The 21,148-nt window shown below is 60.7% G+C and overlaps 3 protein-coding genes and 1 long non-coding RNA gene across 9 annotated transcripts in view; 2 read left to right on the top strand and 2 right to left on the bottom strand.

The window, feature by feature from the left end:
• The first annotated feature begins 443 nt into the window (after positions 1 to 443).
• On the top strand, positions 444 to 5,771 carry GAS2L2 (growth arrest specific 2 like 2). Of its 2 annotated transcripts, none has more exons than XM_077188683.1 (7): positions 444 to 585; positions 683 to 1,041; positions 1,682 to 1,923; positions 2,471 to 2,578; positions 3,117 to 3,213; positions 3,549 to 3,795; positions 3,963 to 5,771. In XM_077188683.1, exons 2-7 carry the CDS (start codon positions 684 to 686, stop codon positions 5,209 to 5,211), a joined length of 2,301 nt encoding a protein of 766 aa, XP_077044798.1. In that variant the 5' UTR covers positions 444 to 585; position 683; the 3' UTR covers positions 5,212 to 5,771. The 2 variants fall into 2 exon arrangements, with proteins under 2 accessions (XP_077044798.1, XP_077044796.1); XM_077188681.1 differs by having other exon boundaries at positions 672 to 1,041.
• A 228-nt stretch (positions 5,772 to 5,999) lies between these two features.
• On the bottom strand, positions 6,000 to 16,420 carry RASL10B (RAS like family 10 member B). Of its 2 annotated transcripts, none has more exons than XM_077188684.1 (4): positions 16,138 to 16,420; positions 12,834 to 13,160; positions 10,336 to 10,460; positions 6,000 to 8,998 (listed from the first exon to the last, which is right to left on the bottom strand). In XM_077188684.1, exons 2-4 carry the CDS (start codon positions 13,047 to 13,049, stop codon positions 8,728 to 8,730), a joined length of 612 nt encoding a protein of 203 aa, XP_077044799.1. In that variant the 5' UTR covers positions 13,050 to 13,160; positions 16,138 to 16,420; the 3' UTR covers positions 6,000 to 8,727. The 2 variants fall into 2 exon arrangements, with proteins under 2 accessions (XP_077044799.1, XP_054503123.1); XM_054647148.2 differs by lacking the exon at positions 16,138 to 16,420 and adding an exon at positions 15,284 to 15,415.
• On the top strand, positions 15,343 to 20,045 carry LOC143695540 (uncharacterized). Its single transcript, XR_013184859.1, has 2 exons — positions 15,343 to 15,481; positions 16,100 to 20,045. It is a non-coding gene; the product is annotated as an uncharacterized LOC143695540 (long non-coding RNA).
• Positions 18,317 to 21,148, bottom strand: part of AP2B1 (adaptor related protein complex 2 subunit beta 1) — a 77,434-nt gene continuing 74,602 nt past the window's right edge. For all 4 annotated transcript variants that reach the window (XM_054646768.2, XM_054646771.2, XM_054646769.2 and 1 more), the window contains one exon: positions 18,317 to 20,528. In XM_054646768.2, the coding sequence (XP_054502743.1) occupies positions 20,454 to 20,528 (75 nt within the window). In that variant the 3' untranslated portion in view covers positions 18,317 to 20,453. The remainder of the gene's footprint in view (positions 20,529 to 21,148) is intronic.

The following is a 21,148-nucleotide window of genomic DNA, read 5'->3' as shown; positions in this document are numbered from 1 at the left end:
TCCTTAAAGCCCCAACTCCTGGAGCCACTCCATCCCTGCAGGAGCTTGGCTTTTCCCAAACACCTCGCTGCCGTGGGCAAGGAGGGAAGGAGTTTGGAAAGGAGCACAGAGCAGAGAAAGCCCAGAGGTGGGTGTGAAAATGAACCCTCCTCACCTTGAGGTCGCCCTGAAGATGCACCTTGTGGCCCTCAGGTCACCTCACCTGTGGTGGAGGTGGGTGTAGGGGTTTTGGGAAGGGGGGAAATCCCCCTCGTGTGGCTGGGAGCAACCTGGGTGCTGAGGAGCTGCTCCCTAAGCTGAAGAGCTGCTCTCCAACCCCTTCCTGCCCCGGAGCCAGGGCCCTCGGGGGGAAAATCCACCCCTGGCATGGCTGGGGAGGAGCAGGGCTGTGAGAGAGGGGCAGGTGCTGAAGGGTTAACAGGGAGTGTTTGCAGCCAGTCCCTTGTCACCAAGGAGAAGCCATCAGCACTTGGGAAGGAAACAAAACACCCAGGAGGGCGATTTCCTCTCCCCAGCACCATCGCAGGGCTGGGGCACCACCAGGACACTGCCACCACCCCTGTGGCAGGGAGCAAGGGGCACCAGGTGAGTGTGGCTGCTGGGGAGGTGTGCTGGGGGCAGCACAGGGACAGCCACATCCCCACCACCCTTTTCCCTCGACCCCTTCCCAGTCTTATGGCAGAATGTGGGGCACCCCGGGCTCGGGGGCACGGAGCATCCGTCCCTACCAGTCCAGCGGGCAGTACCTGTACGCCATGAAGGAGGACCTGGCAGAGTGGCTGAAGGAGCTCTATGACCTCGACATCGAGGTGGGCACCTTCCTGGAGGTGCTGGAGACAGGGGCTGTGCTGTGCTCCCACGCCAACCACGTCACCCAGGTGGCAGGGGAGTTTGCCCAGGCGTGCCCCGAGGTGGCCCAGCATCTGCACCTGCCCTCCACCGGTGTCACCTGCAACCTGACAGCACAGCCTGGCACCTTCCAGGCCAGGGACAACGTCTCCAACTTCATCCAGTGGTGCAGGAAGGAGATGGGTATCAAAGGTAGGGTGCCAGGCCCCAGCTGTCCCATGTCTCTGTGTTCAGGTCCCCTCCAGCCATTCCATGTTTTGCCATGTGTCCCCCAAACCCAGCCCCACCCTGGCATGGGACAGCACTGTGTGCAGGCACCCCTGGGCTGGCATCCCTTGTGCAAGGTCCTCCAGGCTTGGCAGCAGCTTTGCAGGGTGCTGGCACGTGGCTGGAGGGTTTGCTTGGGTGCAAATACGCACAGGGGGAATGGCAAAGGGAAGGGTGGATGGCACAGTGTGTCCCTGCCAGGCACGGCACGATCCCAGCCCTAAGGACAGCAGGACTGGCTCTGAGCAAAGCATCTGTCACCCTGTCCTACCCCCATGGATGCCCAGGGAGGGGAGTGCCACAAAGCAAGACATCCTCAGGGCCCTCAGGCACGGAGTTTTGTGGCTTTGGGATGCCATGAAACAGCTGTTGATGCCCAAAAGGAAAAGCTCTTCCTCCTTTATCACTTATCCCAACTCTTGTTGAACCCAGCCATATTCCTGGTGGGATGGCTCCAGTGCAGAGCAGCCTTTTGGGTGGGTTTTGCCTCCATCTGTGCCCTCCATCTGCCCTGTCCCCATCCCCACGTGCCAGCCCTGGCTCAGCCCTGCCCTGCCCTGCCCAGATGTGCTGATGTTCGAGACAGAGGACCTGGTGCTGAGGAAGAACGAGAAGAACTTCGTGCTGTGCCTGCTGGAGCTGGCACGCCACGCCTCCCGCTTCGGGATGCGCGCCCCAACCCTGGTGCAGATGGAGGAGGAGATCGAGGAGGAGCTTCGGCAGGAGCTGGAGCTGCCTCCCCCAGAGCCCACCCTGCCACGGGGCCCCAGGAGGGCACCACGGGACCTCCAGAACCTCGACCAGATGGTACCGAGGGGCAGGGGGGCATGGGGGGCATGGGGGGCATGGGGATGGGGATGGAAATGGATGGGATGGGCATGGAGATGGATGGGATGGGCATGGAGATGGACATGGAGATGGATTGGATGGAGATGGGCATGGATGGGGATGGGGATGGAAATGGATGGGGATGGCATGGGGATGGATGGGCATGGAGATGGAGATGGGCATGGAGATGGATGGGGATGGGCATGGAGATGGACATGGAGATGGATAGGGGTGGGGATGGGGATGGATGGGGATGGGCATGGAGATGGATGGAGATGGAGATGGATGGGGAGGGGCATGGAGATGGACATGGAGATGGACTGGATGGGGATGGGCATAGATGGGGATGGGGATGGAAATGGATGGGGATGGGGATGGGGATGGAAATGGATGGGATGGGCATGGAGATGGACATGGAGATGGATTGGATGGGGATGGGATGGGCATGGATGGGGATGGGATGGGCATGGTCACCCCAGGACCTTTCCCAGCAGCCCTGGTGAGGACCCATCCCTGCCACCCTCAGGTGCAGCACCTGGTGAGCCGCTGTACCTGCCCTGTGCAGTTCCCCATGATCAAGATCTCCGAAGGGAAATACCGAGTGGGGGACTCTGACAGCCTCATCTTTGTGCGGGTGAGTTTGCTTCACCCCTGCTCTTGGGGGAAAAGCATCAGGAATTCTGCTCTGCTGCCATGCCCCCATTTCCACAATCCCCCAAAAGGGGCCCCTGTGGGAGTTTGGATCATTATTCCCAAAGCAGGGGAGCTCAGCCCTGTGATCGATGTAGGTATGGATTTCACCATCCACGTGTGTGGGACAAGCCCTGACACCCCACAGAGCCACAGCCTGCTCTCACCCAGCTATGGGATCCCTGGCATGCTCTGAATCCATCCCCGAGCCTGCCCAAAGAACTCAGCACACCACGAAGGACAGGGATCTTCCAAAAGGATCCCTCACCTTCCTTGTGGTGACAAAATAAACGTGTCGGGATGGCCGCAGGAGCTGGGCTATCCCACAGCCGCCCTTTGGGACACCTGGTGGCACTTAGGGCCAGCCCACAGCCGCCCTTTGGGACACCTGGTGGCACTTAGGCACCATCTCTCCAAGCCCGGCCGGGCGTGCCACCCCCAGGCTGTTGCCGGTGTCCCCTGGCACGGACATTCCCGCACAGATCCTGCGGGAACACGTCATGGTGCGGGTCGGGGGCGGCTGGGACACGCTGGAGCACTACCTGGACAAGCACGACCCGTGTCGCTGCACCTCGCTCTGTGAGTCCCCGCGTCCCCAAACCCCGCGGCTGCCTGAGGGTGAGGGGTCCGTGGCTGGTCTCGATGCTTCTCGGGGATGTTTTGGCTTTGGTACAGCCACGCCTCGTTGTTTTGCCGGGGAATGTCGGGTTTTGGGGACTTTCTTTGGTTTTGGTGGCCACTAGAGGTCATGGAAGACTTTAGGATGGAGCCGGACCCCAAAAGCCGCTTTGCAGGGAGCGCAGCTTTCTGCCGGCACCCTCGGGGGGCTGGACGCTGAGCCACGGCTGGGTGGGCTTCACCGGGGGTGGGCGCAGGGGACAAGGGCGCTGAGCCCCCCCTCGTTGTCCCCACAGCTCACAAACAAGCCTGGAAAGGCCGGAGCCCGCAGCAGCAGGTGCAGCACGAGGTGCGGCTGTGCCCGGCCGCCCGCAGCCCCCGGCCCGCGCTGCTGCTCGTCAGCCGCTCCCAGAGCCCCCTGCCCCCCGTCCCCTGGGGGGGCCGCGTCCCCCCTGCCACCCCCTCCCCAGAGCGCTGGGGTCGCCAGCCGGGTGCCAGCCCTCACCCGGAGCCCGCACGGCCCCGCAGGCTCCCTTCGGGCAGGTAAGTGCTGCAGAGATGCTTCGTGCTCCGAGCTGCCCGGCTTCAGAGCAGGTTTGGGAGCATCTTTAGAATTTTTGCCCCCTTCTGGAAGTGCCCAGCACCAGGCGGGACGGGGCAGGGGGGGGATGCAGCAGCTCCCTGCCCCTCTCCGCTGTCTCTCCCTGCAGGATGCGGGAGCCGCCCGCTGTCCCTTTGGGGAGGCAGCTGCCACCATCCCGCTCACCGGCCCGGTCCGGCTCCCCTGGGCTCGGTGCGAGGGGCCGGGCACCCACCCCCTGCCGGCTGAGCTCCCCGAACGGCGCGGGGGTCCCCAGGGCCCTGCACGGCACCAGCCCGGGGACATCATCCGGCCCGGGGACATCATCCGGCCCGGGGACATCATCCGGCCCGGGGACATCCATCCTTGTGGCACCGGCACGGGGCAGGCCCGCGGCTCCCAGCCCACGGACGGCACCGGCGCTTCCGAGGAGCGCCCAGCAAGGAGGAAAATCATCTGTGCTGGCTGCCAGGCCGCAGGAGACGGGGACAGCCAGCACAGCCACACCCCGAGCCCCCAGTCCCTTAAAGGTCCATGCCCCCAGTCCCCTAAAGGTCTGCGCCCCCTCCTCGCACCGGGATGCTCCAGGAGACTCCCGGAGCCTGAAGAGCCCGCGGGAAGGGAGGCAGGGAGCCCTGGGCCGGGGCCGACAGCCCTCAGCCCGAAATTCCTCCAGCCGAGCCCCGAAACCGGAGAGCAGCGTGAAACCCCCCCTCAAAGCCACCCCTCAGGGCCGTTCTGCAGGGGGGTGCAAGGTCTGCGGTGCTGGGGACGGTCCCCAGGGGACAGGGCAGTGCCACCCAGCCCCGAGCACAAGGGCTGGGCGCGCTGAGGGACCTCGGCGGGCAGAGGATGGAGCCGGGGCAGCCTGCGGCCCTGGCAGCGGGGCCGAGGGGCTGCGCGGATGCTGTGGGCACACGCAGCCCCCCGGCTATGCCAGGGTGCTGGAGGAGCTGTCCCGCGGCCCGCAGCCCCTGCGCCCCGTGGGGATGTGGAGCCAGGTCCCCAAAACAGCCGCAGGAGCTGCCCCGGAGCTCCCGGCCCCGGGCAAGGCAGAGCGGCCGGGGGTGGGCGGCCAGACCCCGCGGGCAGCCCGGGCCAGCGGCGCCGCCAAACCCCGGCGGTGCCTGAAGAAGCCCGAGCGGGTGCCCTCCATCTACAAGCTGAAGCTGCGGCCCAAGGTGCGTCCCCGGCGGGACCACAGGCCGGGCAAGCGCCCGTCGCGCATCCCCACCCCGCTGGGGCATCGCCCCCGGGGCCGGCAGCGACCCCCGGGCACCCCTCGAGCCCCCCAGAGCGGCAGCGCCCGCCCCGCGCCCTCCCTGGCGGACAGCGGCACCTGGCTGAGCGAGGAGGATGAGGAGGAGTCGTGGGTCTGAGCCCACCCCGATGGACGGACAGACGGACGGAGCCCTCCCTGCAAGGCTGGGAGCGATGCTGCAGATGAAGGTGGAGCTGCGGTGCCCGAGGTTTCCCCCCGGTGGGATTCCTGCAGCACAACCCCGGGGGTTCCACCTCATTTTCAGAGCTGCACCCGCTCCTTCCCAAGGGATTTTTTTTTTTCTGTCCTGGTAATCCTGCTAAGCAGGCGCTTTTGTACTGGTTTGGGTGGGAAAATCCAGCCCCAAATTGATGTTTTCTGCAGGGGGAGGGGTTTAGCCCCCCCTGAAGAGGGGACACCCCATCCTTGACATCCATAAAACACATCTCACATCTCAGTGCTCCCCATCTGCACAGTGAGCCCCGTGTCTGACAGCTCCCAGAGCCTCCATGAGTGCTGGGGGGTCACGGGAGGGGACCCTTGCTGACCCCCATGGTGGCTGTGGTCCCCTCTCGGTGCTGGATGTCACCATAATTCTCCAAGTTAGGGTCACAGCAGGCACTGCTGCGCCCCGAGCCCCCAGCAATGCTGTTTGTGCAATAGAAATGTGCCAAAGCTCCTCTATTTCCACATCTTTTCTGTGTGGGTGTGGAGGGAGGGAGGGTAATCCTGGTGTGGGCACAGCAAACGTCCCCCTGAGAGCCCCACAATGCCCAGGAGAGTCTCATTTTCCATGAGAGGATGAAGTCAGCCCCACTTCCCTGCAGAGGAGCCGCAAATGTGAGCGCTGGGACTCGGGGAATGCAAAACCTGCTGGCAAAAACACTCCTGAGGCTGGTACAGAACAAGGGGACAGACCTGATTTTTAATTCAATTTCAAAGAAGGAGGTGCAGGGCGTCACAGGCGGTGCAGACACCTCGGGAATCTCCAACAAGGAGTCCAGGGGGGAAAGGGAAGCCAAGTCCAGGCAGCTGGGATGCTCAGTGGGGCAGGAGGAGGAGAGAGGAGCATCCTTGGTGGGGCCGAACAGAACCCAGGCATCCCCTCCAGGAGCACGGGGGCAGGCACTGGCACTGCCCTGGGCACAGCACTGGGGACATCCCAGCCTGGGACAGGCCCAGGCTGCTCTCAGCAGCACCAGGGAGGCGTTGGGTGAGTGGTAAATCTGTAGTAAGGTGTGAGTAGGGCTGCGGGGTGCTCGTGGCTGCTGCCGTGCTCCAGTCCCTGTGCCTGGACAGCTGGGATCTTCCTGCCTGGGGTTCCCTGCCTGCACCCAGGGTGCCTCCAGCACCACCCACCCCTTCCTGGGCTCTGGGGAGAGGAGCTCTTTGTAGCCCTCGTTTTCCCGGGAGCTGGGAAATGCTGTCGAAGCAGTGAGAGTTGTTGTTATTACTAATATAACTTCCTCTGTCTATAAAGTACAATAGAATATAACAATTATATTTATAACCTTTTTTTTTTCTTTTTTTTTCTTCAAAATACTAAATAGATGCTATAAAAACCTGTAACTAATTGTGCTATAAACTGCAGGCTACGGGGTTATAACAAACAATGTATTGGCTTAGTTGTTGATATGTGTACGTGTGAGCACTTTATAAATGCTTTATTATTAGCATTTACCAAGGAATTTCCTTCTCAGACAATTTGGAGGGATAAAGCTCTGGCCAGAGATCGATAAGTGGACTTACATGTGTTAATAAATCCTGTCAGGATGAGCTTGGACAGGGAGCCAGGTTTGCCATGAAGGCGAGGGATGGTGACAAGTGCCACTGCCCCTCCTGGCTGAGATGGACTCATGCCCCCCCATTGCCTTTCCTAATTTTTTCCCTTTTTTTTTCTTTTTTCTTTTTTTTTAATTTTGGAGCAAGGGGTTCGATTCCCCAAGCAGGGAGGGAGGAGCAGGGTGTACCCCCAGCCCTGGCACAGGGATGGGGCAGTGAGAGGCACTGGAGCTCAGCTGGAGCTGCCTTCGATGGGAAGCAATTCCAAGAGCACAGTGGAGGAGCTGGGCCATGGACACCTGGCTGTGGTGGCACAGAGGGCTGGGTGTCCTGTTCTGCTGCCCAGGGCAGTGCTGAGCCCCTCCAGCTCCTTGTGACAGCAGGAATCACGGGGATGGTTTTGCTGGAGGATGGATCAGACGCAGATCCTGCCTCAGCAGGTGAGGATGGTGTTTCCCTGCGTCTCACAGGGACCAGCCATGGAGAAACCACAACCCTCTTGGCCTCTTGCTCTCCCTTCACCACCCCATCACCATTTCCTAGCAGGGGCTGCCCTTTGCCAACCCTGCAGGGCAGGATGCAGGCGAGCTGCAGCTCTGGTGCAAACACAAACCAGAAGATTAAAAAATAATAATTAAAAAAAAAAAAAAAAGAAAAGTGGGGCTCACTTTCCTATTAGGGATATGCAGAGAGAAAGAAAAAAAAAGCCAAGAATGCAGCTGGAAGTGCTGCTCCAGCTCCCTGTTGCTGCCGAGGCAACATCCCTGTGGGAAAACCCGGACCTGGTGGCCCTGCCGGGGGCACAGGGGGCACAGGGGGCACAGGGGGGCTGCCACCTGCCCGGGGCACCCCGAGGGCTGGCATGCAGAGCTGGTCACCTGCTGAGCCCAGGAGCAGAGGTAGCAGAGGTGTGACCTGCCCGGCCAGGAGCGTTCCCAGATTATTTGGTGTTCACAGGCTGGGGGGAGGAGAAGCCTTCCTGTGCTGGAGCTGGGGCAGAGGGGAGCTCAGAGCCCTGGGAAGGCAGAACCCAACTCCTGGGGATGTCAGGAGCAGGACTGGGACTTGCTTTTTTTTTTTTTCCCCCTTTTTTTTTGCTTTCATCCAGAAATTCCACCTGGAAATCTGACCTGACCGAGCCAAGAGACAGCAGCCCATGTAACGTGGCTGCTCTGCCCTCCACAGGGAGAAACCCCAGCTCCACAAGGGGAAAAGCAGAACTCCTGTTTCCCTGTGCCCCAGAGACAGAACCAGCCCCAGAACACCGGGCCACAGGTGCTGGATAATTCCCTTCCAGGAGCAGGTGATGAGGCAGCACCAAGCATTGCCCCTGTGCTGCCAGGGCAGAACTGGCAAGGATGAAGTGACAGCCAAAAATGTGGGCACATCTTCCACCCTTCAATACCATGCACAACCCCCTGGGATGGCTTTGGCCTCAAGCTCTGCAGGCTTGCAGAGAGCTCAGGGCCATCCCTCACCCCTCACTATTGCCCTGCACACCCTGCCCAAGGTGCCCTGTCCCCAAATGTCACCTCAACAACCCCGGAGGTGCCTCCAGCACAGCTCCCACTGCCCGGGGAGCAGAACCACCCCCAGGTTTGGGGGGTCCCGGGGCAGGGGGCTCACATGATGGTGCAGCAGAACCATCCCAAATTTTGGGCAGCCCCTGGGCAGGGCTCCCACATGATGGTGCAGCAGAACCACCCCCAGGTTTGGGGGGTCCTGGAGCAGGGGTCTAACAGGATGGTGCAGCAGAACCATCCCCAGGTTTGGGGAGGTCCCTGGGTTCACATGGTGGTGAGAACCATCAGAACCATCCCCGTGTTTGGGCAGCCCCTGGGCAGGGGTCTCCTCACATGATGGTGCAGCGGTTCCTGCGCAGCGCGCCCTGGAAGCGGATGGTGGTGTGGACGTGCTTGCAGCGGGCGCAGCCCACGCTCTTGAGGAGCTCGCTGAAGAGCAGCAGGATGTGCCAGTTGTACTTGGCCGAGCACTCGATGTAGCCGCACTTCCACGTCTTTTTCACCAGGTTGGAGACGTTCCAGCGCGGGATGACCCGGCCCCGCTGCAGGTCCCGCTTGTTGCCCACGATGATGATGGGCGTCTCCGAGGTGCCGATGACCCTGGGGAGGGAGGGCGGGCGGTCAGGGGGGAGGATGGCAGGGGAGGGAGCGCACAGGGACAGCCCACAGAGCTCAACCCATCCCAAAAGGCTCCTGGAGGCGCCTTGCCTTGTCCCCTTGTCCCTCTCTGTGTCCAGCCACCCCCCCCCCCTTGTAGGAATCTACAGAATCAGAGGGTTTTGGGAAAGCTGCAAAAGGTTGGCTTCAGAGGTAGTAGAATTGTGATCAGAGCTAAGCAGCAGCTATGAGATAGGTCAGCAGAAAAATTATTTAAACTGTAGAAAAGCAAAGACAAATAGAACAATGGTCTGTGTATTAACACTTGTCTAGAATAACTCCCTAAGCTACAGAAAAGTTTATCTAGCAAGATATTAGGAAGTTTGAAGCTTAATAATAGAGTTTTGTGCATTGTGTTTTAAAGCTTACAAGTAGGTCTTGTATTTGAAATAAGCAAGGATTGTTTAACCAAAGGTACGTGTGCTTATGGTGATTAGATAGAACTACTGTCAATCTGCTTTTGCTTTGTGTGATTGGTCAAAAAATTTTAAAGTTGTAACATTAAGTTCTTAGTTTGCTGCTTGAGATGTGAGCTGCTGGCATCTTCCCATTGCCATAACCATGTAATGAGGCTGATGCTGGAAAATGAAACAGCTCAAGGCACGTTCCACAGCAGCCCCATCCCGTTGGTGATTTGTACACAGCCCCCAGCTGGCGACACCCCCATGGCACCTGCAGCTGCTCACCCAGGGCCCAGCCACAGGGGACACCTGCCTGGCACATTAATGCACAGAACAATAGCCAGGATCAAAGCCAGATCCCAGCCAGGCTCCTCAGAGCCAGCCTTAACCCTGTTTTTTCTCTCTTGGAGTAAGAGTGAGAGGTGTGGATGTGAAGTGAAGTGAAGTGAAGTGAAGTGAAGTGAAGTGAAGTGAAGTGAAGTGGTGTTGGATGTGCTGCTGGTGTGGAATCTTACAGAGGGCAGCTAATCCTGTTTTCCTGGGAATTCTGTCAAGAATGAGGCAGGAATTTGCTCAGAGCCTTTGTTGGGCATTTTGCAGCTCATTTTTGGGGCTGGCAGCAGAGAATCCTCCAGCCCTCCCTGGGTTCCATGGAGCAGGACAGGGAGCAGCTGTGCCAGGAATGGCAGCAGAGAATCCTGGGTTCAGAGGAGCCTGCCTGGGCTCCTGCTCCTCTCTTGGTGTTTGGGCTCCCATCCCTGCCAAGGGGCTTTGTGCCAGTCTGATATCTCCTGTCTGATGCCAAGATGTGCCCCCTTGGTGCAGAACTCCCTTGCCAGGAACCAGGGGGCTCTGCCACCACCCCAAAGCCATCCCTACCTTGTTTCCAGGATCTGCTGGCGGATGGTTTTGATGTACTCGAAGCTGTCAAAGCAGCAGATGTCATAGACCAGGATGTAGGCATGGACACTCCGGAGCCCCCTGCAACACACGTCTGCCCACTCCTGCAAGGGGCACAGAGGGGTCAGTCCTGGCTCTGTGCCTGGGCAATGCCCTGCCCTGTTCTGGGCCTGGGCACCCCGAGGAGGCTGCTGTGGCACCAGGGGGCTGCACATTCGCCCAGCACCCACCTCTGCTCTGCCCTGGCCCCTCTGTGTGTGCCCCACAGCTCTGCAGCCATCCCCCATCTCCAGAGATCCCTTATCCATCCCCCTGTCAGTCCAGGAGAGAGGGAACAGGATTTGTCAGCCCCAGTTCCACTCCTGAGGGAGGATTGCAGCCTAATTCCAGACCAGACCTGAGCTGGGAGTGGGGCTGAATGCAGCCCCCTGCTCTGGGTGGATTCATCCTCCAGAGCTGCTAATTAGCTGTGCTAATTAGTGATGCACCCTGGTTTTTGGGGCAGGGTGGGTGAGGAGGATGCTGAGCCCCATCTGAGGTCTGAGGGTGATGCACCAGCAGCTCTGTGGCTCAGAGGGGAAGGTGACAGCAGGTCTGTCTGGGGGGGACATGGGGACAGAAGGGGAGCAGAGGCTGCTCAGGAACTGAGTCTGTGAGAGCAAGATGTGGATCCAGGGCAGAGGCAGGCAGGCAGGGGCCTCTCTACAGCCAAAATCTGGAGCTGGAAGAAATTAATGCTGTTAGGAAACCCTTGGGTTTCTGGGAACAACTGGATTTTTTTTCCTTTTTTTTTCTTTTTCTTTTTTCATGCCATGAGTGAAAATCTGCCTCACTTCAGGCACTTTCCCATCCCAGCAGTGGGATTGGGAATGGCAGCCCCTGCAGCCAGCACTGCAAAACCCTCCTGGGTGCCTCTGGAAAGGAGGAAGACTCTCCAGGGAGGAAAGGCATCACTTCTCCCTGAGCAAACCCCTTCAGGGCCATGAATCAGCCCTTCCCGAGTTTATAATCAGAGTGAGGTGGGGAAGGGGAGTTTTGGGATGTGGGTTGATCTCTGTCACAGGGGGCAGCAGGGGAAGGAGCTGGCAGAGGGACACAGGGGAGATGCTGGGGAGATGTTGGGGCTCAGAGATGCAGGAGGATGGAGCAGCAGCCTCGGGCTCCTCTGAGCCCTGATACACCTGGCAGCAAGGAGCTGCAGCTATTTCACTGTGCTGGGGGCAGCTTGCTCCGGCCCTGCCACGTCAGGGTGGTTTTCCTCAGCAGTGCAGGTTTCCTGGGATGCTAGAGCTGGAGAAGTGTTGCACTGCAGGAGCAGCGTGTCACAGAGCCACTGGCTCCTGCTCCCCTTCCAGGACAGCACTGCAGGGATGCTGCTCCTGGCACAGAGCTGAGTCCACGATGTTTCCCAGCAGACAGAGCTTTGTCCCTCTCCTTTCCCCTCAGAGCCATCCCTCTGATCACCCTCTCTTCCCTGGAAACCTCCATCTGTTCCCACTGGCACCTCCTCTGGGGTGCAGCAAGGCAGGGAGTTAATGGAGTGTGTGAGCATTGGCTGCTGTGTCAATAAATTACCCTTTGCTATTTTGGGCTCTTTCTCACGCTGACCTTTCCTTCCCTGCACTCACCCATTAATTTTTAAACCTTCTCCTCGCCCCTGGAGTGCTCATTTCACCTCCTGCCTGATGCTACAGGGACTCTTGGAGCACTACATGGCCCCTGTGGCCCTGGCCCTGCTGGGGACAGCGACACTGTGACTAATTGAGGTGGCCCCACGGGTGGCACTGCCCTCCAGCCACAGCTGGGAACCTCCAGCTCCTTTCCCCACACTGGTGACACGATCTGTGCCCCTGGGACTGGGGCTATGGCGTGAGCTTAGCATCTCCTTTTCCCCCATTAACTGCACCCAGAAGTTGTTGGCGCTGGTGGCAACGCTTTCCAACCCCACCCTGCTTTCTGGGGGGGTTTGGAAGCACCTGAGGGGGTGGAGGAGGAGCTGCTGGGTTCAGAGTTCCAGGAACAAGCCCAGGCAGTGCTGGAGGTGGTGATGGCCACTCCCAGGAGGGGACGAGCTCTGCCTGCCTTGGGCAGTGGGCGCCTCAGGCTCTGCTCTCCAGGAACCCCTGGGTTTCACCCAAATGTTCTGCTGTTGGTTCTGACTGGATCCCCGTGCTCCAGGACCCCAGGTGGATCCCAGCTGTGGGCAATGCCAGAGCCACACTCCTTGGAGGGCTTTGCCACCTCTCTTGCGTGTGTTGTCCCCAAACTTTAGAACTCACTTTATCCTGGACCCGCTCAGCAGGATCCACGGGGACACAATCCCTCATTTAGCAACCAAACCCTGCCACGGGGAGAGAAACATCCCCCAAAACCGGATGCAGAACTGGAACCCCACGGATTTTAACAGCAAAGCCCCACCACAGTGGGGGTTCACCACAGACCCCCAGAGGTGGAGGCGCCCTCGGGTGCCCCCCTACCTGCAGGGTGTTGACAGGGAAGGCGGTGATGGGGGGAAAGTCCATGATCTGCAGGTCGTGCACGTGGCCGTTCATGACCACGGCGGGCAGGTAGACGCGGCGGGCCGTGGTGGGCACGCAGACCTCGCTGAACTCGTTGTACAGGAACTGCCGGACTATGGCGCTCTTGCCCACGCCCTGGGCTCCCAGCACGGCGATCTTGAAGGTTGCCACCATCCCGCCGCGCTCCGGCCCCGGTGCTGCCCCCGCGGTGCCGAGGCTGCATATTCCCGAGCAGGGGGCCTCAGCCCCATTCAGGATGCATTTCCCCTCCGGGGCTCCCCGTCACTGCAAGGCCAAGGAGAAGCGCGTCAGGTCTCAGAGACCTCTCAGGGGGTGTTTTTTTTCCAGCAGGAGCTGACCATGTGCCCAGGGACCTTGGCACTGCAGGACCTCAGGGTCCCCCTTGGAGCCTCCAGCCCCAGCAGCCAAGGAGAGGCAGGATTTGAGTGGGGTTCATTCCAGGAAGGTTCTCACAGGCACATTCAGCCCTTTCAGTACCAGAACAAGGAAAGGCTCTGTCTTTGCTCAGGGTCCCAGGCTGTGCTGGGCCACTGTCACCAGCTGCCCCTTCCCGGTGCTGTCCCAAGCTGGAGAATCCATCTTCCCTGGGCTTGGACAGCCGGAATTGCCTTTTGCGGGCGGGGGGACATCGCTGTGCGCCTGCGAGCGACAGCTTGAGCGTTTCCTTTCAGCCTTTGAGCGGCTGGGCAATTAACTTGATGGGGACTCATTTAGAAGCCAGCTGACAGGGTGAGCCCGGAGCCACCGCTGTGCCGAGGCCGGAGGGGCCCCGGGGCAGGGCCCACGTGTGGGGGGACACGGGGGGATAACCCACACACAGGGACGTGGGAGCTGAGCCTGAGGAGCCCAAACACCGCTGGCACCGGGAGCTGTGATGGGGACGGCACGGGCGAGGGATGGGTCCCGCTCTCACTGGCTCTCGTCCCTAGGAAGCAGCTTGTGCTTTACCCCGAAGTGTGGATGCTTCGACCAATTTCTGATGCTCTGGCCCATTTTCCCTGCACCATCCTCAAAGTGCAGGGCAGCAGCGGAAAGTGTCAGGTTCAAACACCCTGTTGTGCCTGTTTGATGGAGATTATTTACCCCAGGGGGAGCCTGGGCACAGCGATTCCCGCTGCTGGGTGCTGGAGTGGCCAAACTCCCCGGGATCCCTTCCCTGGGCCGTGGCTCTCACCAGCATCGGGGACCCTGTCCCTCTGTGCTGCTGGCCCTGTCCCCCCGTGCTGCTGGCACTGTCCCCGGGGTGCTGGCCCTGTCCCCGTGCTGCTGGCCCTGTCCCCGGGGTGCTGGCTGTCCCCAGCCCCACAGTGGGAATGTTCCTGTGCCAGGTGCAGGGAAATGGGGGGTGCAGGAGCCCCCAGGCCCGACCCTGCCAGGGCCTTTCTCGGCCAGCAGACAGCACTGTCACTGCAGGTCCCGGGGGCCACCCTGCTGCAGGGACAGCCCCGTCCCCACAAACCCTTCCTCCTCACGGCAGCGTCCCCAGCTCCTCTGCGGGGCCGGAGCCTGGCGGAGCGACACAACTGGAAACCAGTGCCCGCAGGGCTCGCTGGAACTGGGGCACGGGCTGAGCCCCGCTGTGCCTCCGCCAGAACCTCATCGCCCTCTGTGCTGGCCCGCGGGGACACTGCACCCCAAAAACATCAGAGCCCGACCTGATGGTGCCCGGCCCTACAAGCAGCTACTGCGGGAAACTGAGGCACAGCAGGGGGACCCTTCGGGGCACCCCTCGGTGGGGCGGTGGGGCAGGGACCATCCCCGGTCCTCGGGCGCCCAGCACCAGGATCAGGCCGGGCTCCGCGGGCTGCAGGGCCGGGCGGGGGCTCGCAGGGGGCTCCGGGAAAGGCGGCCCCGGCCCCCGCTGCGACCTTGGCCACGCTGCCACGCCTGGGGCACTGCAAGGAGCAACCCCTGAGCCCCGCAGGGCGGGGGCGGGGGCAGCATCCCGCACCCCACATCCCGCACCGCACATCCAGCAGCCCACATCCCTCACCGCACATCCCGCACCCCACATCCCGCACCCCACATCTCTCATCCCACATCCCTCACCCCACATCCCTCACCCCACATCCCGCACCCCACATCTCTCACCCCACATCCCGCAACCCCTGTTCCCCGCACCCCCCGTTCCCCGCACCCCCCGCATCCAGACCCTCCCGGGGATGCTCCGGCCGCGCTGGGCAGCGCAGCAGCCCCGGCCCGCGGGGTCGCTGGGTCTGGAGGGGATCGGGGTTGCCGAGGGGGGATGGCACCCGCACCCTGTGCCGGCGGGCGCGGAGAGCACCGGCGCTCAACTTTCCCCCTTGTCCCCTCATGCCAGCCACCCCCGGCCCTGCCCAGCGGTAACTTTGCCCCCCCGTCCTGCCCTTCCCGGCGGATTCCCGTACCTGGCAGCGGCGGCCCGGGCCGGCGGCGCCCCGGCGGGCGGCGGAGCCATGCGGCGAGCCCGGCGCGGGGCGGGCGGCCCCGCTGCAGAGCCCCGGCCCGGCCCGGCCCCCGCCCGGCGCGGCCACACCGGGGGGAGCGGAGAGCCCGGCCGGGGCACGGCGGGAGAAGCCGGGCAGGGATGGAGGCGGCAGCGCCCGGTGGGATGGCGGGGATGCCCGGGCGGGAGGCGGGCAGCGCCCGGGGAGGGATGGAGGGAGGGATGGAGGGAGGGAGGCAGGCAGAGCTCAGGCAGGGATGCGGGCAGCGCCCGGGGAGGGAAGGAGGCTCTGCCCAGGCAAGGATGCGGAGGATGCCCGGGAAGGATGAGGGCAGTGCCCTGGAGGGAAGGAGGCAGCACCCGGGAAAGGAGGCAGGGAATGCACAGAGCGAGCCGCAGGAATCCAGCAGAGACACCGGCTTCTCCCGGGGCTCTGGGGAGGCGCCGATGGGAAAAGACCCTCCCATGTCCCCCCTGCAGTGTGCTGGGTGCAGCGGCGTCACCCCCTTCCCTCCCCGGCGCCCGGCGGCTCTGGGCTCCCGTGCCCGCCCCGGACGAGTCCCACGGGCCGGAGTCCCTCGGGGGAGGTGGGCAGGAGCCCTCCGGGGACTCTTGCCCTCCTCCGACACCGCTGCTCGCTGTGCTCGGGGCTCATCGCTTCACCTCCTGCCGTGCCAGCCCCCGGCCCGCGGGAGGGGCTGGGGGCTTCTCTGTGCCCGGGGGTCCCTGAGCCCAGGTGGCCGCAGCCCCCACCAAAGGAGGGACGTTTCTGTTGCAGTGTCCGCAATTTTGGGTCACCCCGCACGGAGCGTTTACCTGCGTGCTGGACAGAGGGAAGATGCCGCCTGCACCTCCAGGACCATGGTCCAGACCCCCGGGACACGCTGCTGATGGACTCCCTGCGCCCCCCTGCTCCTCGGAACAGCCCCCAAGGCCACTCCGGCTGCTGTGACACCGGCGAGCACGAAGGTGTCTGCACAGGGCTGGCGGCGATCGCACGGGCTCGGCCGGGCTCCCCCCAGCCTCGTCAGCACCTTTGGCTGGGGAAAAACATCATCTCCGGGGTGAGGAGGGGGTGCAGGGGCAAACACAACGCCACATCCCTCCGGGGGGACAAGGGGACGGCAGACACAGCCCCACGGCTGGGGGCACAAGGACGCTGGCACAGCCTTTGTGCCACCCTGGCACCAGCAGCAGGCAAAGGGGGTCACAGCCCTGGCAGAGAGCGGGGCGTTATTTCCCTGCGGAGATGCTCGCAGCAGGGCGATATTTCTGTGTCCTGGGGTTAGCAGCAGCCCGAGACGCTGCTCCCCTTCCCCGCACGGCCATGGAGCAGCGCCGAGCCCTGGAATGTTTCCGGCAGAGCGCAGGGACCGGGCTGCACATGAACTCTCCTGCACAATTCAGGCTCCAGGCTCGGGGCTATTTTTAGCGGTTCCCTCCGAGATGCTCCTCAGTTGCAGTTTTATGTGTGAAATTTAATATACGAGGAGCGGGGGGAGGGGAGTGGGGCTGGATCCCGGCACGTCCCTGCTGGCTGCGAGGTTTATCCCAGTCTGAGCAACACGAGTGCAAGGCAAACCTCAAATCATCCATCCAAGAGTCCCTGTGTCCTGATGTGCAGGTGGCAGCTGGGGACAGGCAGAGATGGTGGCTATGGTCAGCTCCTGCCTCAGCCAGAGCCAAAATCCTCCCCATAGCCCTTGTGACCCCCACAGCCCATCACGGGCTCAGGGATCTGCTGGCATGGGGCAGGATGGGTGTGAGGCCAGTGGGAGCAGCAGGGATTTTGGGGAGCCCACCCAGCACAGGAGGATTTGCCCCAGCTCCAGCCAGAGCAGCAAGGAACAGCTCAGGAGGTCCCTGTCCCACAGCATGGCCTCAGGAACAGGGAAAGTTGTGGGGACCAATCCCCCCTGGCAGTTCCCAGCTCTGGGAGCATCACCTGTGTCCCCTGAGCCCCACGGGTGATGCTGCTAATGCCAAACCCAGCTCCCAAGGGGTTGGTGTGTCCCTGCTGACAGGGAAATCCACAGCAAATCTGCAAACCCATAACAGCAGCAGCAAACCCCAGTTTGTTCTCGAGGAGCCTCTGGCAGAACAGGGAGGGAGGATGAAACCTTTCCCTTTGCCACAGGACATGAAGGGACAGCAGCAGAAAGGGCACAGCCCTGAGATCCCACAGCAATTCTTGTTCCTGTGGGGCCAAATGCTGCTCCAGGCCCATCCCCAGCAGGGAATGATGATCCCATCCCAAACCAGGGATGCAGGAAGGGACACAACAGCAAGATCAGGGACCCCAAGCCAGCCTGTCATTGTGCTTACCTGACATGTGCACCTGCTTCCAACACAAAACCATCCCAGAGCAGGGCCACACTGGCTGATATGGTACCTGCCCTCCACAGAGGGTGGAAGTTCCCAAAATCCCAGGTGCTGCTCAGCCAAGGCTGGGCAGGGTGAGGGAAAAGGTTGCCCTGCTCCAGAGCAAACCTGCTGCTTGTTCTGTTGGATTTCTGGCCACTTCAGGTACTGAGCTTGGCTCTGGGCTGGCACAGAGGTTTTGCAGCCCAACCCACCTTGCTTGAGATGGAAGAAGAGATGGCAAAGCCCTCTGAAAAACAGCACCAGTGCAAAGCAATCCAAACACACCACTGACTCCCAGGATTTCACTATTTCCCCACAGGAAAAACAGGTCACAGTACACACAGCCCCCCTGGAGCCCCAAAGGGGCTAAATGGGTACATCCATCTCCTGCTGCTCATCTGAATCTGTCCCTGCTGCCCTCTGAGATGAGGAGAAGCAGCTGTTGGAGCACCAAGGGAACTTGCAAGCCCCAGATTTGGGGAGTCTGTGTTGCAGAAGTGCCTGGTGGAAAAAGAAGCCTGGTGAGCAAACAATCTCCTTCCCACCAAATACAGCCTTCAGCCCTGGGCAGAGCCAGCATCGGGGGAATGGCTCCTCTCCCCCTTCCCACAGAGCCACACGCAGCCAGAGCCTCGTGGAAATGACTTTATTGACACGGAGGGCAGGGAAAGCCTGAAGAGCAACACGAACGGGAACACTCGAACGAGCGGGGGCGGAGGGAACGGCACCGACGAGCCCCGGCCCCGCCCCGGGCTCAGACACCCACCCCAAAAGCTGGGAAGGAATTTGGCAAGAGAAGGGGGTGCTCAGCAACCCCTCCCCACATCGAAGCTGTGCTCTCCTCCCTGCCCCACACAGCATCAGCGCCGCCGGCGCTTCCTTAATTGCTCTCTTAATGATTTTTACACTGCAGCCGCAGGGCTCGGAGCAAATCCCCTCCCAGCACACTGGGCCAGGCTCGAGGGCCGGGTTGCTCCAGCTCTGCCCCACTTTCTTCCCCCCAGCCAGAGCCCAGGGGTTCCTACACAGGGACATACCTTCCTCAGGGTCCTGCTGGAGCCTCTCCCAGGACACTGTGACCTTTTCCCAGCACTGGGTTCTTGGCTGCAGCCAGTGCCAAAGCCCTGATGAACGATCTCCCACCGTGAAACATTTACTGACTTGGAAAGTGGTGTCTAAAAGGACAACAGGGGGGTTGCTACACGCAAGAGCTTTGTTAGCTGGGGAGGAGATGTCCAAGCATGCTGGGGAGGGAGAGGCTGGTCTGGATTGGGGTTGGATTAAGCAGGACAAGCTATGGATGGAGCAGGGACATGCAGGAGGCTTTGCTTTCACTGCTGGTGCTGCAGCACTGAGTGGTTGCGATGGGGCGACTCCACAGCTGTGGACTGGAAGGGAAACAATCCTGGCTCTAAGGGACAGCTTGGAAAACAGGGGCCAGGGCATGGGGCTGCTTGGGACTCAGAGCAGGAACCTGGCTGGCTCTGGCCACTGTGCTGGGCACAAAGAGTGGAGCTGCCAAAGGGAGAAACCCTCCCATGACTGCTCCACCCAGCCCAGCTGAAGCTGAGTGCCCCAGGCAGGCAGGGAGCAAACAGTGCCAGGCCCAAAGCATCTCCCACCATGCCCAGCCTGGGCTTTGGGGGCAGCAGGGCAACAGGGAGAGCCACTCCACTCCCCTGGCATCCTGGGGCACTGCCAGCAGCAGCCCCTCGCTGTGGGGGCCTGGGTGATGCTGCAGCCCCACTGGGGAAGTGACAGTGCCACACCTGGATGTGGCACCACGAGCCTGGGAATTGCCAGGGCCAGCACTGGGAGAGGGGGGCACAGCTCAGGGATGGCTGAGGAGGCAGCTTGGCCTCAGCAGGCACAGAAAGAATGGGAGGAAGAGGGGCTGCACATGGGTGAGGATGCAGAGGCCATACCTGGAGCTCTGGCATGAGCCTTTTGCTCTAGGAACGGGCTCATTTCCTTCATTTCATCACCCCTGCCCTGTTACCCATCCAGGCCTGCAGCTCCTCACCACACAAAAGCAGCCTCACTGCTCAAATCACCAGCTGATGAGGCAGGGAGATGGCTGGAGTGAAAACACCATAGAAGCCAGCACAAGAGTAATAAAAACCCCTCCTTAGGGCTCCATCCCCCTCCTGGGACCCCACTGATGGCTCTGTTCCTAATTCCCCGAGGCTGTGCTCACCCTGCTAGAGCCCCATGTCCCTGCAGGGCTCCCAAGACTTCCTTGCAATCACCTTCCCTTTAAGCCAATTACAATAGAAAAACTCAAAAAAAAAAGGTATAAAAATATAAAATAAAGTGCAGTGTTATGTTTTCAACACTTTTGCCTTGTTTTAATGAGCAGACGTGTGGTTTTTGCTCGGTGTTTTTTCAGTTTTCCAATGAGCAGTTATTTTACAAAATCCAAACTACACCTAAAGCCATTTAGAAAACACTGAACATTGGCACAAAATGGGAGAGAAGCCCACGAGAACGGATGAGTGAGGGGCGAGGGGCACATGGGAGTAGTCTTGAAGCAGTGGTTACAAACTCCATGGACGCTAAAAATACCAAAGGGGTTTGTTCCCTATCATCATTAGCACGTGGATACTAATTGCTACCTTGTTTAATCAGTGCCTTTGACTGCAATCCTACACATGAATACAGCTGCTTCCAGTTAGGAGTGCTCTTCCCTGCGCTGGCGGTGAAGGAGGCTCTGGGGACCCCTTTTCCCCCCCTCCTTCTGCAGGGTGAGGCACAGGCTCCACCTCCTGTTAGTTTTTCAAGATGGCATCGTAGGCCTGGTAGATGTACTGGGACACTTCAGGAGCTCGGCATTTCAGGGAGAGCTGTGGAGAGGAGAGGAGAGGTTAGTGCTGGAATTCCTGCCACAAGGGAATGGATGGTTGGACATGGCTGCTGACAATCACACTGAATGTTTGTCCTGCTTTCTTCATCACCAACCTCAAAGTGCCTTTTCAGAGCTTGCTGAAAGCAGGAGGAAAACAAAAGCAAACTCCCAAATTCTCAGCAAATGTAGGTGGCCCCACGGGCAGGAGGAAAAAGGGGACATGGTCCCAAACTGAGACAAGGGACCTGTGTGTGTTCTCGGGCTGCAAATCACAGCACTAAACCCAAGGGCTTCTAAAGATCTGCTGCTCAGTCCTGATGGACACAAACTTGGCTGTCACTCCTCTCTAAAGCAAAGATCAGGCTGAGACCAGGCTTGCAGCATCAAACCTTGTGCAAACACTTTAAATCACCTTCCAGCGCTCACATCCACCCCGCAGCTCCCCAGACCACACATTTCTCTCAAAACTCCTGGCACAGCTTCCAAGAGGAGATAAATCCTCTAATACCAGAGACACACAGGTCCCTCAGAAGGGCAGTGAAGTCAAAGAGAAGAGTCACAGGGGAGCATGAAGCAGGACAGAGAGCACCTTCCCCCCAGCCCCGGGCTGGTGCCAGC

Source organism: Agelaius phoeniceus, chromosome 20 (genome assembly GCF_051311805.1).
Source record: "Agelaius phoeniceus isolate bAgePho1 chromosome 20, bAgePho1.hap1, whole genome shotgun sequence".
NCBI lineage: Eukaryota > Metazoa > Chordata > Aves > Passeriformes > Icteridae > Agelaius > Agelaius phoeniceus.
This window is presented reverse-complemented; position numbering and strand designations above follow the sequence as displayed.

Coding starts and splice junctions, on each gene's coding strand:
- GAS2L2 (XM_077188683.1), top strand. CDS start 684: ATGTGGGGCACCCCGGGCTCGGGGGCACGGAGCATCCGTCCCTACCAG. Junction 2,579..3,116: donor ACAGCCTCATCTTTGTGCGG/GTGAGTTTGCTT, acceptor ATTCCCGCACAG/ATCCTGCGGGAACACGTCAT. Junction 3,214..3,548: donor GTGTCGCTGCACCTCGCTCT/GTGAGTCCCCGC, acceptor TTGTCCCCACAG/CTCACAAACAAGCCTGGAAA.
- RASL10B (XM_077188684.1), bottom strand. CDS start 13,049: ATGGTGGCAACCTTCAAGATCGCCGTGCTGGGAGCCCAGGGCGTGGGC. Junction 10,461..12,833: donor TCCCTGTCAACACCCTGCAG/GTAGGGGGGCAC, acceptor TGCCCCTTGCAG/GAGTGGGCAGACGTGTGTTG. Junction 8,999..10,335: donor CAGCAGATCCTGGAAACAAG/GTAGGGATGGCT, acceptor CTCCCTCCCCAG/GGTCATCGGCACCTCGGAGA.